We start from the raw sequence: 14,852 nt of genomic DNA, 5'->3' as shown, positions 1-14,852 counted from the left end.
GGAGCCGCGGCAGGAGCGCCCCGTGCCCGTGGATCGCTGCCGGGGCAGCGCCGCCTGCTGGCGCTCGGCGGTTCCGCGGATCCCAAGCCCGCAGGGTCCTGGCAAGGCTCAGGATCTTCCTTCCCCACGCTGCTGGATATGCGGGATCACCTCTGCACGGACCCTGCCAGGCTCAGGCTCTCGGCATGTGCTGTCTTGTGTCAGGCTCTTGCCGTTTTCCAGAAATGGGTGTTGCAAGTTTGGTGTTGCTGCTGTGCCTGAACTGTGCCTGCTGAAGAGCTCTTGTCAGTGATGATTTCAATAGACTGCTGAACCTCACAGTTAGATTAGCTCCGTGTTCCACAGCAGCCAGAGACTGCTCAGGCTGCAGCCCAGGAACCCCTAGGCATCCCCATGTAGGCATCCCCATGTTCTGCAAGAGTGCAGCAACTGGCCTTTTGTGTTCTGACTGATATAGTAGAATTGTTTAATGTAAAAAATGAGCATTTTGATTTCTGATTTAAACTTAATGATGACAGGTGTCTGAAAGAAGATCCAGCAACAATGTCTTTGCTACAGAGGAGTCTTGATCCAGAGAAGACTTTGGGGCTGGTGGATGTGCTCTATACTGCTGTGTTTGATGTACACAGGTGGAAGGAAGGAAGGTACATCTCTCTTCTAGTTCAAACTAAGCTGTCGTTGCTGAATAATCTGTGCCGAGGGATTTGATAGTGCCAGCTCATCAGAAGGGGAAAACAGGAGTCAAACTGAGAGTGAGACATAGTTAATCCCCACAGATACCTTCTAGGTACATCCAGAGATACAGAAGACTGCTTAAAACCAAACCAGCAGTGTATCTAAGGGTAAAGTGTTTGCTTCTCTCTTACAAAAGTACTTGATTTATATTAAATATGTGTCCATTTAGGTCTAGAAGCACAACTAAAATTTGAGGAATGGAAAGTATTGCAAATGTGAGGAATAATTTGCTTTGCTACCATAAGGAGTAGCTGGTGGACTTGGCAGTGTTTGGTGTTGTTTCTTTCTTGAGCTATTACTGAAATACATGTTTTCCCCCAAAGTACAAACTCAGTGATGTATTCGGTGGTTTGATACACGTGTTTTTTGTTGATGCAGGGAGCAAGCTTTGCCTTGTATTCAGATCCAGTTACAGCGTGAGATCTCAGACTTTGGGAGCCAAGCTGACATGCCGTCGGGGAACGGAAGCAAATCTTCAGGGGGTCTGCAAAAGACATTCTCAAAACTGACTTCACGGTTTACAAAAAAAACTTCCTGCACCAGTACGAGTAACACAGGAAGTTACTCAATCCCCAATACACCTTCCAAAAATGTCTTTATAAGTTCCAGCTCAGAGGAGAAAGCTAAAATGCCCACTAACATGGACGCACGGTTGCAGAACATCCTGAACATTGGTAACTTCCCTCGGACCGCGGACGCTCTGCAGCCGGTTCAGAGCACCAATAACCAGCTTGTCAATGGGTTTCTGGTGGAAAGACGGGACAGCTTCTTCAAACCAGATGATGGCAAGGATGACAAAGGTATGAATTTACCAACTGACCAAGAAATGCAGGATGTTATAGATTTCTTGTCTGGTTTTAACATGGGCAAGTCCCAGCAGACTTCTCCGATGGTGAAAAGAAGGAACTCTGTTGCATCCTCAACAGCAACAGAACAAAAGTCAGGAGCAGTTCAACAGCAGCCACAGTCTGTGTCTCACACCCCACTGCATCCTCCTCAGCAAGGCTTGTCCCAGCAGCAGTCCCAAAAGCAGCAGCAGCAAATGCAGTATTACCAACACTTGCTTCAACCTATTGGACCACAGCAACGTATACCTGCCAAATGGCTCAGTAATTCTTCACAGCAGCAAGCCCCGGCTGTTGGAGCTGGATTGTCTCATATAAATCAGTGGAACAATCCTGGTTTTTCAGATTTAAGCTCTGATTTGTACAGCTTGGGCCTTGTGAGCAGCTATATGGACAATATGATGGCAGAGATGTTAGGACAGAAACCACAAGGACCTAGAAACAACACATGGCCAAATCGTGACCAAACTGATGGAGTGTTTGGGATGTTGGGAGAAATCCTGCCTTTTGACCCTGCAGGTGTGTGTCTTTTCCTTTATTATGCTTTTATAAGGGTCCTTTGTAAAAGAGTTCTGTGAAATATTGCTGGCAATAACTGTCATTTCCCCGTGCTGCCCACCGGAGGTAAGGGTGCTGACCAATGCAAGCAGGGATTTGTATCTCTGCTTATTTGCTTTTTTAACAGAAGGTGATCTTAAAACTTGGTAATACACAAGTATGGGAACCAATTCCTTGTTTCTTGTCCCAGTTGTAGTAGTCTGACCTTTCCTATATGGAGCACAGCAGAGTACTGAAAAAATACTTACAGATGATGTTCTTCCTATTCTTAGTTTGTAAAATTGTTTAAAATCAAACTCTTGAGCTCAGGTATGTTCCCTCTCCTCAAAATTATTCTTCCTGATCTTTACCAGTCTTGTAACCTGGAGATGCAGCCAGGTTGCATCTTTAATATATCCCTACACTTTCCCTCCATTGCTCCCGAATTCCCTGGGAGTCACACTGGTTCCTGTTCCACAGCTGGTTCTGCAGTATAAAGTCTGCATGTCAAAGCACTAGAGACTAAAGAGCAAGTGCCATGAGGTTTGCCACGTGTTTGGATCACCAGTAAATTGTAAATATAGATTAATTATTCATTTGCACAGATTAAGTGAGATAAAATTTTAGAGTCATAAACAAATAGCTCCAGGCCAAGAAATTGACTGTGGAATCCAAGAGGAGATGAACATTTGATCCTCATGTGGGCCATTGGCTTGAGAGCTGGACGTGATGATCCTTGTGGGTCTCTTCCAACTCAGAATATTCTGTGACTGTGTGATTCTGATCACAGTATTAAGAACAACTTACACAGCTGCTACCTTTTAAATGTAGCTTCTCTTGGCCTGGAACACAGCTGCAGGAATGTTGTAGTGTGCATTTATGGCAACTGCCTGGAGGGAGGAGCAAGGGAACAGGGAAACCTTTTATCAAAGTAGGGCTCAGTTTCTTGCGCTCATTTGCAGTCGTCTGTGTTTGGAATGTGTAGGCGTCTCAAAGCAGCTCCTTTGACTCATAATTGTGATAGTTATTTTGTCAACTTAGTTGATAAATTAGTGGAGTTTCTGTGACAGAAATAGCCACCAAATTATGTTGTTGCTTAATAACTAAGTCTGAATTAGCATCATCTTACTTAAACATACTGAGGCTATAGACTTAAGCATTATCACAGCCTCTAAGGAAGAATGAAATTATTTTCAGCAAGCACTAAATCCATGTGTGTGTAGGGAAGAGAAACCAGGTATGCAAAGAACTGACATTCTCAGGATTTTGAATCCATTGTATTCTTTAGTATTTTCCTTTTGCTCTACATAAAATACTTGTTCCATTTGGTGAATGTCAAGGACATAGAAAATGGTACTTGGAAAAGGTGACTTACTCAAGTTCCATAAATGGTGCTCAGTGGATTAAGATACACACTTCTGCAGTTTTAGTGATAAGTAAGCAGTATTTTTCACAGATCTGGTGTTTAAAAAACCAAAACCAAACAAAAATCCTTCCAACTGAATACTTTTCCACTAGAAAGAACTTTTCTTTGTAGAACTTGCCAAGTTGAGCTGTGGTGTAGGAATTTACATGTCAAGCTTTAGTGTAGTACAAAAAGCTGTAAGACAGAAAATGGTTTTTCATTTTCAGGCTTTCCTAGGACTGTACATTTGTCATTTGAAACAAAACACATTACTTTTTTGATAAATACTTTTAGAGTCTGAAAATTATGTCTCTCTTCAGATGCAAAACTGCTGGTTAAGAATTTATAAAATTTAAATTGATGACTTTTCATGTTGAAGGCTGAACTAGTCCCAACAATGTATTTTGTAGTACTTTAATCATCCCTAAGAACTTGATGAAGGAATGTTGCAATAAGAACTAGCAGAAAGAATGTTGGTAACTCCAGACTTTTGGACTAAAAAAATATCTGATAAAAAACTTTCAGAAAGGTAAAAATTAACACAAGCTTCTATTTTGAATATACCAGCACTTCAGAACTTAATGCTGTCCACAGGTTAAAAAAAGCCAGAATCCATCTAGACTCTGTTCTTAGATCTGAGGAACTGTGTCTTCCACCCTCATCTTAAATAGACATAAAGATATTTCAGAGGGAGAACAAGCACTAGTGGGGATGTTTTGTTCCAGATGGCTCTCACATAGCCCTTGCTTAATAAAGGAGGCAGAGAAACAAAGTTTTCTTCACTGTCTTTTTAATTTGCATCCAACAGAACATTGTGCAGATCTTTTCTGGGTGTATCAAATGAGAACAAGGAAACTTATTTTTTAAATGCAGTATGGAATGTAGGGATTTCTGCTTTGCAAGCTGTGTGTGATTGTTGGATGTTCTGCAGTCTTCATCACAAACTGAGGCTGGCAAGCCAGCAGCTCAGTACTTCCCACTGCAATTACTGTGCATGTAGTCTAGACATCTTCATAAATTCAGTCAGAATGCCAAGATTTTTCTCAGGGAAGAAAAAAACGCAAAAGAAAGAGAAGCTGTAGAATCTCAGTAACAGTGACCTATTATCAGCAGGCTTTTGAACCCAGCAATCACATGCTCTGATCAATGGAGCATTTGAAACACTTTTGGATTAAGGCTTTTGCTGTGTCTAGTCAAAACCATGCTTATTCCTTATTGGATGCTTGGGACACAAAAAGCATGTTGAGAATGGAAGAATTTTTAAATTATCGCTTTTTTCTGTAAATATAATTCTTGTTCTGAAATTTTTGTAAATCAGGATCAGAGCATTTTCAGTATTGTCTCATCCCTGTAGGAAGGAGGCAGTTTTGGCACTCTGTGTTCTAGTATGATCCAAGCTGGACATAGCTGATCATAGCTGGAAATCATGTTGCACTCTGGTATCAACTACAGTAACTGTTCTGCTCTTTTTCATGTGTGTGGATTAATGTACACGTGGTGTCCATTTCATCAGTGTCTGCTGATGGATATTGGACCTTTCAGCATAGACACGATCACCATACAAACACAATTTCCCTGATGGAATGCAAGGGGCAGGCGTACTTCTATGATAATTATTATCCACCACGGATGCTGTGCATCTCATCTTTGTAACACATTTCCTGTTCAGTGTTCTTCACTGCTCCATGAAGACCTATCCACTGCTGGCTGCCATTTATCATCAGGGAGGGAATTACTTTGTTGTGCAGTATGGTCAAACCTGAAGGATTGAAAGTTCAGCAGAAATAGCTGAGTGCCAGCAATGGACTTGTTGGTTTCTTTCATTCAGTTGGCTCTGATCCAGAGTTTGCCCGCTATGTTGCCGGGGTGAACCAGGCTATGCAACAGAAGAGGCAAGCACAGCACGTCCGGCGTCCGAGCACCACGCGTGGCAACTGGCCTCTTCCTGATGATCCTCACAAAACCTGGCCCTTTCCCGAGTATTTCACCGAGGGGTAAGAGACTGGACGGGCTGTATGTTTTTATTGTGTAAGTTTATTTTGCACCCAGATTTGGCAGAATGTGGGAATACAGTGTGTTTTTGCAGTTGCTGCTGCACCTGTGAAAGCTGCACTTCACTGTTAGGTGTGAGCAATGTGATCCCCACCTGCTTTGCTGATCCCAAGGCATTGACATGCTTGATGTCATCTTTAGAGTGGCATGGATACTGACTGTGATGCCAACAGAGGAAATAAGGAATCTATAGCACAGATGTATTCAGGACAGTTTTCTTTGAGGACAGCTTTAAGACCTAGTTTTGATGAAAAGTGATGCTGTCAAAGTTGCGGTGCCTGACTGAATTCAATTTTCCAGATTTTAGCCACTTAATCTTGCAGGTACATTTGTAGTTTTTAATCTCTTCCAAGTCATAACTATTTACTACACAAGAAATGTTTCAAGATTCTCTGTCCATCTGTCCATAATGTAAGAGCTGTGACTCTCTAGTGTAAAACCAGTAGAATGAATTTTTGTTCTAAGTTTTGCAGTGAAAAAGTTAAGTACTTAGTGATTCCAAACCCAAGCATCACTTGTTTCTCCTTCCTGAACAGGAGAGGTGCTTCTAATTGATATAATTATTTTAGTAAAATACATATAAAGAGGCTGTAACAGAGCAGTTAATGCGACCACTCACAACTAGTGAAAGTATTTGTATTACTGGCACATTTTACCAAGTAGTGAAATTTTGTGTTCTGAGGTATCACCTGTGATTCAGCACAACTGTGGCACACAGTCTGGACCAGGACTGTAAATACAAGGACTAATACAACTTTGTCTTGCAGTGATGTGACAAACAGCTGGTCTGGTACTCAAGGAGACTCTGCCAGCTCAAGTGATGAAACCTCCTCAGCTAACGGAGACAGTTTGTTCTCCATGTTCTCAGGGCCAGACCTTGTTGCTGCTGTAAAGCAGAGGAGGTGAGCAAAATGAACAGAAGTAGACCACTTTGTAAGATTCCTTTTGTTTATATGTAATTTCATTTGAGTAGCTAGACAAAGGAGATTCCTGCCAATGAGACAAGTCTCCACAAACATGAGTTTGTGTACCACACTGGTGATGTGAACCGGGGGATTCCTGAAGTGAGTTGTATTAGCAGCTTTCAGCAGCTTTCTCCTGGTACAAACCAGCACCTGTGCAAACAGCCAGCCATTCACTGACAGTCAGTATGGCTAGAAAAGATGTGATGCTGTCCCTCTTCCATGAGTCTCCTTTGGATGCCACTCCCTGGGGCTTTATAAGGTCCTGGCTGGTTTTGCAGAGTGCCTGGCTGCAGCTGGGCTGTGCCTCTCCTGGTACCTCTCCTGGCCTTGGCTGCAGCCCCGTGGCACTGGGGAGAACCTGCTGCTAACTCGGTGAGGACTCGTCTCACCTTGGCTGCTGCTGTCCTGTGAGTGGGAAATACATGGCTGCTTAGTGCTCTCTTTCTCACAGCAGGAAGAGGAGGCCAAATTGCCATTGTAAATAATTTCAGTAATGGAAAAACTAAGCCAGGGTTTTCAGCTATGAACAGTTTGCTTCTATCAATACTGGGAATTACAGCAATTCTGCTTTTCTAAAGGGCTGGAGGCTTGGTGTCTTTGGAACCTCAATGATTCCACAGCAGAGGGTAGTAGTAACAAAAGGCATGAGATGAAGCATGAATAATAAATCAATTTCATTCTGGGATTGTTTTCTCAAACTATTTTTCAGTCTTTTCTAAAAATGAAGTAAGTGGCCAAATATTCTGCCTTTGTTTACAGTCACAGAGTAATTTGGAATCAATGTATAGATAAAAGATTCTGTCTGCTTTTTGGTGAATGAAAAAAAGTCGGTGCCAGCTTCTCACAGATTCTACCTGGATAGCTATTTTTGTATGCATTATCAGAAAGGAGTAAGAGTAGCTATTTTCTGAATCTTTACACTTAGCCAAGACTTTATAGGGAGGGAACCAAAACAGATTCAATGAATGTTAAATTGAAATTAATGGGAAAGAGCCAGCTCATAAACAGTCACAGAAAAAGCAGTAATTACTTATATTAAAAAAAAAAAAAGGCAGCAGGGAAGGAAAACAAACACATCAGGGTGACTTAACATGCCAAGCCAGTAGATAGCTGGAGACTGATTATGGAGCAAGAAAAGTCTGGTTTATATAGTGCTCTAAATAGCAGAAGAAAGTTTCCAAAGAGAGTGCTGCATTGACCAAAAACCTCAGCTAAGTACCAGTACTACTGTCCCTGTTACTTGTAGGAAGGGCAGTGTTCTGTAGGTGAGGGCCTGACAATCTACCAGAGCTAAGAGGCAGTAAGAGGAGGAAGAAAGGCTGAGTGTGCTAAAGCTGACCTGCAAAGGGCTGCTTACTCATGGGAGCCTGATTGGAATATGCTGATTGGGTTTTTTACAAAAAGGATGAAATAAAATATTCTGCTTTAATCTAAACCCATGCCCTTAATCGCTCCTCCTAAAAACAAAACCAAGTGAAAACAAAAACAAAAAAACACAAAAACCCCCCAAACCAACAAACAATAAAGACCAAAAAACCCAAGAGAAAAGATCTTCCAGAATGCACGTGTGGTCAAGGATTTCTATTTGATAACTAGGTGTTAGATCACAGATTTAAACTGAAGGTGGAATATTTTTCTTCAGTAATATTACTGTGCTTCAGCAGATGTTTCACTTGCTCAGCTGTTCTTTTGTGTTATCTGTAAGGTTATTTCAGAAAAGATATTTAAACCCAAAAGAAACCTAGCCCCAAGAGCAGGTAGCTGAAAAAAAACCCCACAATTTCTGGCAGATTTCTTGAAAGTGGGAAAAAGTCTATCCCAGTTTCCTTTCACCTCTACAAAAACGTTGAAGCTTTAGCTTCAAAAACTACTGCATTGTCAAGTCCCTGACAGTTTCTGTATTGTTGCTTTCACCTGTACTGAACAAAAAGTACATGAAACCAGATGTTTCTGAAAACACATACACAGAAAACGGTACTGTAGGCTGCCTGATCTGTGCCAGTGGCAGATTAATGAGGCTGACTCATTTAAAACCAAGAAGTAAATGTCTCTCTCTTTCTGGGCAGAAAACACAGCAGTGGTGAACAGGAACCCAGCACACTGCCATCACCTCCACTTCTCTCTGCAGCAGATGACCGCAGTCAGGTGAGCTCAGTGTGGCTTTGCTTAGTCCTTTCTCCTGCTGGCACTTGGGGGTGAGTCTCCATGAGGCAGTGGACTGGAAAAGCATCTGTATCTCCAGATTGCTGACTTCAGTGAAAAGCTAAACCATCTGCACTCAAGTAGCGTGAGATGCTTTTGTCAAAGTCACCAAGCTTAATATATTAAAATTGGAAGTAAGTTACTTTTTCCCTTTTATTTGGGCCACTGTGTGTCAAGATGAAATAAATGTTTTTTAGTGGGCAGTTATTTTAAGAATTAGAGTGCTACACATCAGTTATCAGTTCAGCTTTCAAATATAAACTGATCTCACGAAAAGTATCTTAAGGAGGTGATAAGGTGACATGTTTAGTGTCTCAAAAACGCAGTGCTGTTGTTAAACCGCACCAGTCCCAACCGCTTTTGTTTCCTCAGGATAACAAGACCAAAACCTGGCCTCCCAAGGCCCCGTGGCAGCACACATCCTCTGTGCCCAGCACGCTGCCCAGCCAGAGCACGTCCCTGTACCCCATGAGCAGCCCCGTGAGCCAGTGGAGCGACACCATGCAGATGCTCCAGTCGCCCATGTGGGCCAGCGACTGCGCGCCGGCGGCCGGCATCTCCTCCAGCTTCACCTACGCGCAGCAGCAGCAGCAGTCCCAACAGGCTTCCCAGCACAAACAGATCAACAAGGGCTTTAAATCCTTCCCAGTGAAGCACGAACGCAGACCATCTTACCTGCACCAGTACTGACTGCTTTTCATACTGGAAAATGCAGCACAGGGCCAAATGAAAATCACATTACTTTGATTCACAGTGCTGTGTTGGCTATATCCTGTATCTCTCTTGATGTGGGATTGAGGGGGTTTAGGGGAGATAGACAAACTCTTGGATTCTGAGTTACAGTGCTGAGCAAATATGGCCAATATGTTTGGTGTACATGAAACAGCCCAAAACTGTGATGTAGAAATGCTTTTAAAAATGCGTAATTGCCTTTACTTTCATTTTTTTTTCTAAAAAGAACTGCTGAAGGACTACCATACAAGAAACACTGTATTTTATAGCTATTTTTCATATAGATATATAGTTAAAACATCTTACTGAAACACACTGAATATGTTGAAGCAAATATATAGTGGTCACTTTGCTCAACACTGTGTTTAAATTTATAAAGGATAAGCTGTAGAGCCTTTGTATTCTCCATTACAGCCTGTGGGCAGCCTTTTTAAAATGAAGTGCAACAGCAGCTTGTCCTGTGCCACACAAGCGAGTTCATTTGGGAACTGCTGCAGAAACAGTTGCAAAACCGAGTTTTGTGGCAGTTTCCTTACTTTAGCTCAAGATCAGCAGAACCACTCAGCCTTGTGTCGCCAATGTTACCTGAGCTGCTTGATGTAGATGGCACCTGTGTGGGCAGTGGGACCCTGGCTGTCACACACCTGTGTGCGCGCAGTGGGACCCTGGCTGTCACACACCTGTGTGGGCGCAGTGGGACCCTGGCTGTCACACACCTGTGTGGGTGCACTGGGACCCTGGCTGTCACACACCTGTGTGGGCGTAGTGGGACCCTGGCTGTCACACACCTGTGTGGGTGCACTGGGACCCTGGCTGTCACACACCTGTGTGCGGGCAGTGGGACCCTGGCTGTCACACACCTGTGTGGGCGCAGTGGGACCCTGGCTGTCACACACCTGTGTGGGCAGTGGGACCCTGGCTGTCACACACCTGTGTGCGCGCAGTGGGACCCTGGCTGTCACACACCTGTGTGGGCAGTGGGACCCTGGCTGTCACACACCTGTGTGCGCGCAGTGGGACCCTGGCTGTCACACACCTGTGTGGGCGCAGTGGGACCCTGGCTGTCACACACCTGTGTGTCGGCAGTGGGACCCTGGCTGTCACACACCTGTGTGGATGCACTGGGACCCTGGCTGTCACACACCTGTGTGCGCGCAGTGGGACCCTGGCTGTCACACACCTGTGTGGGCGCAGTGGGACCCTGGCTGTCACACACCTGTGTGGGCAGTGGGACCCTGGCTGTCACACACCTGTGTGCGCGCAGTGGGACCCTGGCTGTCACACACCTGTGTGGGCGCAGTGGGACCCTGGCTGTCACACACCTGTGTGGGCAGTGGGACCCTGGCTGTCACACACCTGTGTGGGTGCACTGGGACCCTGGCTGTCACACACCTGTGTGCGCGCAGTGGGACCCTGGCTGTCACACACCTGTGTGGGCGCAGTGGGACCCTGGCTGTCACACACCTGTGTGGGCAGTGGGACCCTGGCTGTCACACACCTGTGTGGGTGCACTGGGACCCTGGTTGTCACACACCTGTGTGTGGGCAGTGGGACCCTGGTTCTCACACAAACCATGTCCTGTGGCCGTGTTTGGCCAAAGGCATTATCCACACGGTGCTCCAGCAGTGTGTGAAAGCAAAGCCTAAGAGACTACTTGCATTTATTTAAAGTCTTATTTCAGATGCTACAGTTGATTAAAAATTGTGAGCTGGCTCAGAAGATACTAAAACCGAAATGTGGGGTAGCATTTAGTTAAAAGAACATTATTTTTTTTTAAAGGATAAAGTAATTATTTGCAGTCGATATGTGCCATTAAGTGAACCTGTGGAATTAGGAATAATCTTCCAACCAAAGTGGATCGGGGTGAGTGACTGGTGCTTAAAAATTGAAGAGCAATGGTAAATAGATGTATACCTATCCCACTGTATATGAATTGAGATTACAGAAGATTCTTTGTATAGTTAAGAGCTTATTTAAATTTTCATATTTCATCTTTGAAAGAGTCTAAAAACCACAGATATTTTCTGGTATAAGAGTTTTGACAGTATTAATCTTATTTTTGTATTTTTCTTAAGTCATATCATTCTAATATGTTAACTACTAGGTTCTAACTACATAATTTTTCAGTGAAGATAAAGCACATTTTTTGGTTTTGGTTTTACAAACTAAGTACATCTATATCGAAAGATACCAAAAAATAAATACATTATATATATATATATAAATAAAAAGTATACACAACACTAAAACTATTAAACATGTGGGTATTTAAAACCCATCCACCTTTTTTGTTTGTTTGGTGACGGGCTCTATTTGTGGCCTGGATTGTTACCTTTTGTGCTGTTTGAGGATGCCAATGTTGCCTGTATTTATGATATTGTCACCCTGTTTTCTGAAACTTCATACTTACCATGTTTACAAAGATTTGTTTGCTGTACATAGACTTTTTACAGTAATGTGCTTTGCACAATCAGTGTGGCTTCTGTCTGTAAATTGTTAATGGTCTGTACTACTATAATTTTGAAAACCCTCCACTGAAAATGTTAGTGGTTATTTAACTTCATGAATGGTTTTGAGTTTCCTAAATCTTGTGGTTTAGATCTAATATTAAATCCCAGATTTGGTTGTACTTACTGGGTTATTCATACTAAGACCAAAATGGAAGTTAATGAAAACAACTTAATTTTGAACTTTTTTTCTAACAAGTGCCAAAATGATTGCTATAGTTTTTGCAGTTTATTCATAATTACAAATGCTGGCAAGTTTCTGGACCTACATAAGTGAATTGTGAAAACAAAGAAAGTTTGTCTGCATTTTGACCACGTGGGTGCTACTCTGTCCTTTGCTTCCGATTGTTCTGAACACTGGTAATTTTAAGAATTGTTGCACTTGGCAAATGAGTCTTGCCCTTAAACTTCACTTACACTGCCAAGTGCGAGGGTTTGGTGCTTAGTTAACTTACCCTTATTGCAGTGCTTCTTTGTGAATAGCTAATGCTTCTGAACTGGAACTGTACAGTTTGTATTTTAAAGCTTCTGTAAAAGTAAACTATTTGCTTTATTAAAGATACACATTTAATAGGTCATACCTTTTTAAAATATGCACCTTGCTGAAAATGAGCAGCACCTTAAACTGTAACTTCGGTTTGTAAACAAAGATCTTATTTCATTAATATGGGATTATTTAACAGTTTGAAAATTGTCAACTGCTTACTTACTGACTCTATCATATAAAAATGAACTTTATGCACAGTGTAATCTTTAAAGCTGCTTTCTCAAGTGATGGCACAGAAGAATGTGGTACAGACACTGCCTCAGCAGGGTCTTTGAACCAGTAGTGAACATTGCCAAAATCATGTTACGTGAATTTTTAGGAATCACAGAGTAAGTAACTTCGATGGTAGTATGCAAACAGTAAACTCTGTCCCCCTCCCTGCTGTGATCAAGGCCATCAGATCAGTGTGTGTTAATTGTGGCACTGGAATGCTGTATGCAGGGTGTGCAAAGCTGCTTTCTTCCTTCCTGGATAGAAGCACACAAGCATGCAGCTGGCCGGGGGTGCTGACAGTACCCAGGAAGTACATTGAACCCATTCTGATTATGCAAGAATCGACTTGTTTACAGAGCATTTCAAACACGGAGAAAAAGCCTTAACAGACTAGGCAAAAGCTTGCTAAAGTAATGGCTTGGTTTCTCCCTTGCACGTAATTCTGAGCAGTGCAGCAATCCCACCAGTCCGAGGAGAGTTAACATTTCTGTTTGACTAAATCACAGAGCAGCTCCTTTGTTAAATGTATTAATTCAGAATATACTGCAATTTACAAAGAACATATTTATAGTTTATTTATCAATGTAACAATTTATTTAACAATTGTTCTGGTACAGGATACAAAAGAGTCTACTGCTTTTATATATGGAACAGGTGCCCAACTTTGGAATTGCCCAACGTGTTGGAAGGAGGAGTCACATAGCATAACATTTACCTTGTTTTTACAGAACTTTACTCATAAAATGGGCTGTGCTTCCCATAATGCTGTCCTGACAACAGGGTTGTTCACAGAAGTACACCGAGTTGAGTTTTTCAGAGGGAAAAGGGAATGTGATAATTATCATTCTGAAGGTGTGTTAGTTACAGTAACGGGAAAAGCTGGCCAAATACTACGCTGAAAACTACATTCACATTTTAAGCACAGATGTACAGATCACTTTTTACCTGTTTTTTTTCAAGCCCACACCGTCTTGGCTGTCAAAGTGGGACTCTAAACTATTTCTACAGCCTCTGAAAGCAGCACTGCTCCCGTCACGTATTGCAGTCACTCTACAGCCTTCTGCGTGCTGAGCGGAGTGGCATCGGCAATTGTAGCTAAATAAATGAGGTTTCTGTGCAGGATGTGCTGGTACCTACGAGGAAGAAACACGGAATCTGGGAGACATTCTTTTCTAGACAACTACACCTACTTGCACTCCTGTACTCTGATCAGCATTTACAGTTAGGGAAAAATATAGCAAACTAGGATAATAAATCAGGGAAAACTTACCTCGTTCTTATTCTGAATCCCGGTATAACGCAGTGAACTGCACTCAGTAACCTAGCCAACTTCGATGGGTTTAGCTCGCACCCCTGAAAGCCGCAGAACGGCGGCGGAGCAGGTGAGGCCAGAGCTGCCGGTCGGGGCGGCGTGAGCAGCGGCAGCGGCAGCCCCGCAGGGTCTGGAGCGCAGAGCCGCCGCACGGCTGTCCTGCTGTGACACCGCCCGTGTGCCACACACGGGCACAGGGACAGGGCGGGCGTCACAGGACACTAAGCAAACACCCTGACCGAGTCGGCAGGGGCGCTCCCTGCTTTATACGTCTCTGAAAATGATTTGCGGGAAACCCCTCGGTAAGCCTAGACGCGTTTTCTTTCCTCTTAGCGGCAGGAAAGCTCTAGGAGCTCGAGCCGCGTTTTCCTCCCGCTACCGACACCTGGGCTCCCGGCGCTCCGCCTTCCCCGCCCACGTCGGTCACTTACTGCACGCAGTCGGTGGCGCGGCCCTTGCTCTGGTACTCCACGATGCACCGGATCAGCTGGTCATTCTCCTCCAGCAGCTGCGGCACAGAGCGCAGTTACCGCCCGCCGCGGCCTCCGCCCCGGCCCGGCCGGCTCTACCCCAAGCAGGCCGGAAAGGCCTGCGTCACCGTCCGGCTCAGCCCCGGCCCCGTCCCGGCCCGGTTTCGCTCACCCGCTGCAGCGTGTCCTGGTTCACCTCCGCCTTGCCGCGCACCCTCTCGGGCACGAACGCCACGGACATGGCGGCTCCCGGCTGAGGGGGCCCGGCGGCCCCGCCCCTCGGCCCCGCGCACGCGCGCCGCTCCCCCCGCAATCCCCCGCGCCCGCGCC

The 14,852-nt window shown here is 44.1% G+C and overlaps 2 protein-coding genes across 6 annotated transcripts in view; one reads left to right on the top strand and one right to left on the bottom strand.

Annotated features, from left to right (window-relative positions):
• Positions 1-10,672, top strand: part of GARRE1 (granule associated Rac and RHOG effector 1) — a 56,719-nt gene extending 46,047 nt beyond the window's left edge. For 3 of the 5 annotated variants that reach the window (XM_062500059.1, XM_062500058.1, XM_062500057.1), the window contains exons 9-14: positions 519-644; positions 1,114-2,099; positions 5,351-5,516; positions 6,342-6,476; positions 8,606-8,684; positions 9,114-10,672. In XM_062500059.1, coding sequence (XP_062356043.1) covers positions 519-644; positions 1,114-2,099; positions 5,351-5,516; positions 6,342-6,476; positions 8,606-8,684; positions 9,114-9,431 — 1,810 coding nt within the window. In that variant the 3' untranslated portion in view covers positions 9,432-10,672. Of the gene's footprint in view, positions 1-518; positions 645-1,113; positions 2,100-5,350; positions 5,551-6,341; positions 6,477-8,605; positions 8,685-9,113 lie in introns of those variants that run through there. The other 2 variants (XM_062500061.1, XM_062500060.1) reach the window with 2 other exon arrangements.
• A 2,639-nt stretch (positions 10,673-13,311) lies between these two features.
• Positions 13,312-14,783, bottom strand: SS18L2 (SS18 like 2). The gene is made up of 3 exons (XM_062500189.1): positions 14,695-14,783; positions 14,484-14,560; positions 13,312-13,873 (listed from the first exon to the last, which is right to left on the bottom strand). The coding sequence occupies exons 1-3, from the start codon at positions 14,761-14,763 to the stop codon at positions 13,786-13,788; spliced, it is 234 nt and encodes a 77-aa protein (XP_062356173.1). The 5' UTR covers positions 14,764-14,783; the 3' UTR covers positions 13,312-13,785.
• Between the last annotated feature and the right edge of the window lie 69 nt (positions 14,784-14,852).

This window comes from Cinclus cinclus, chromosome 11 (assembly GCF_963662255.1).
Source record: "Cinclus cinclus chromosome 11, bCinCin1.1, whole genome shotgun sequence".
NCBI classification, from domain to species: Eukaryota; Metazoa; Chordata; class Aves; order Passeriformes; family Cinclidae; genus Cinclus; species Cinclus cinclus.
Note: the sequence above shows the minus strand (reverse complement) of the source record. Positions and strands in the feature narration are given on the sequence as shown.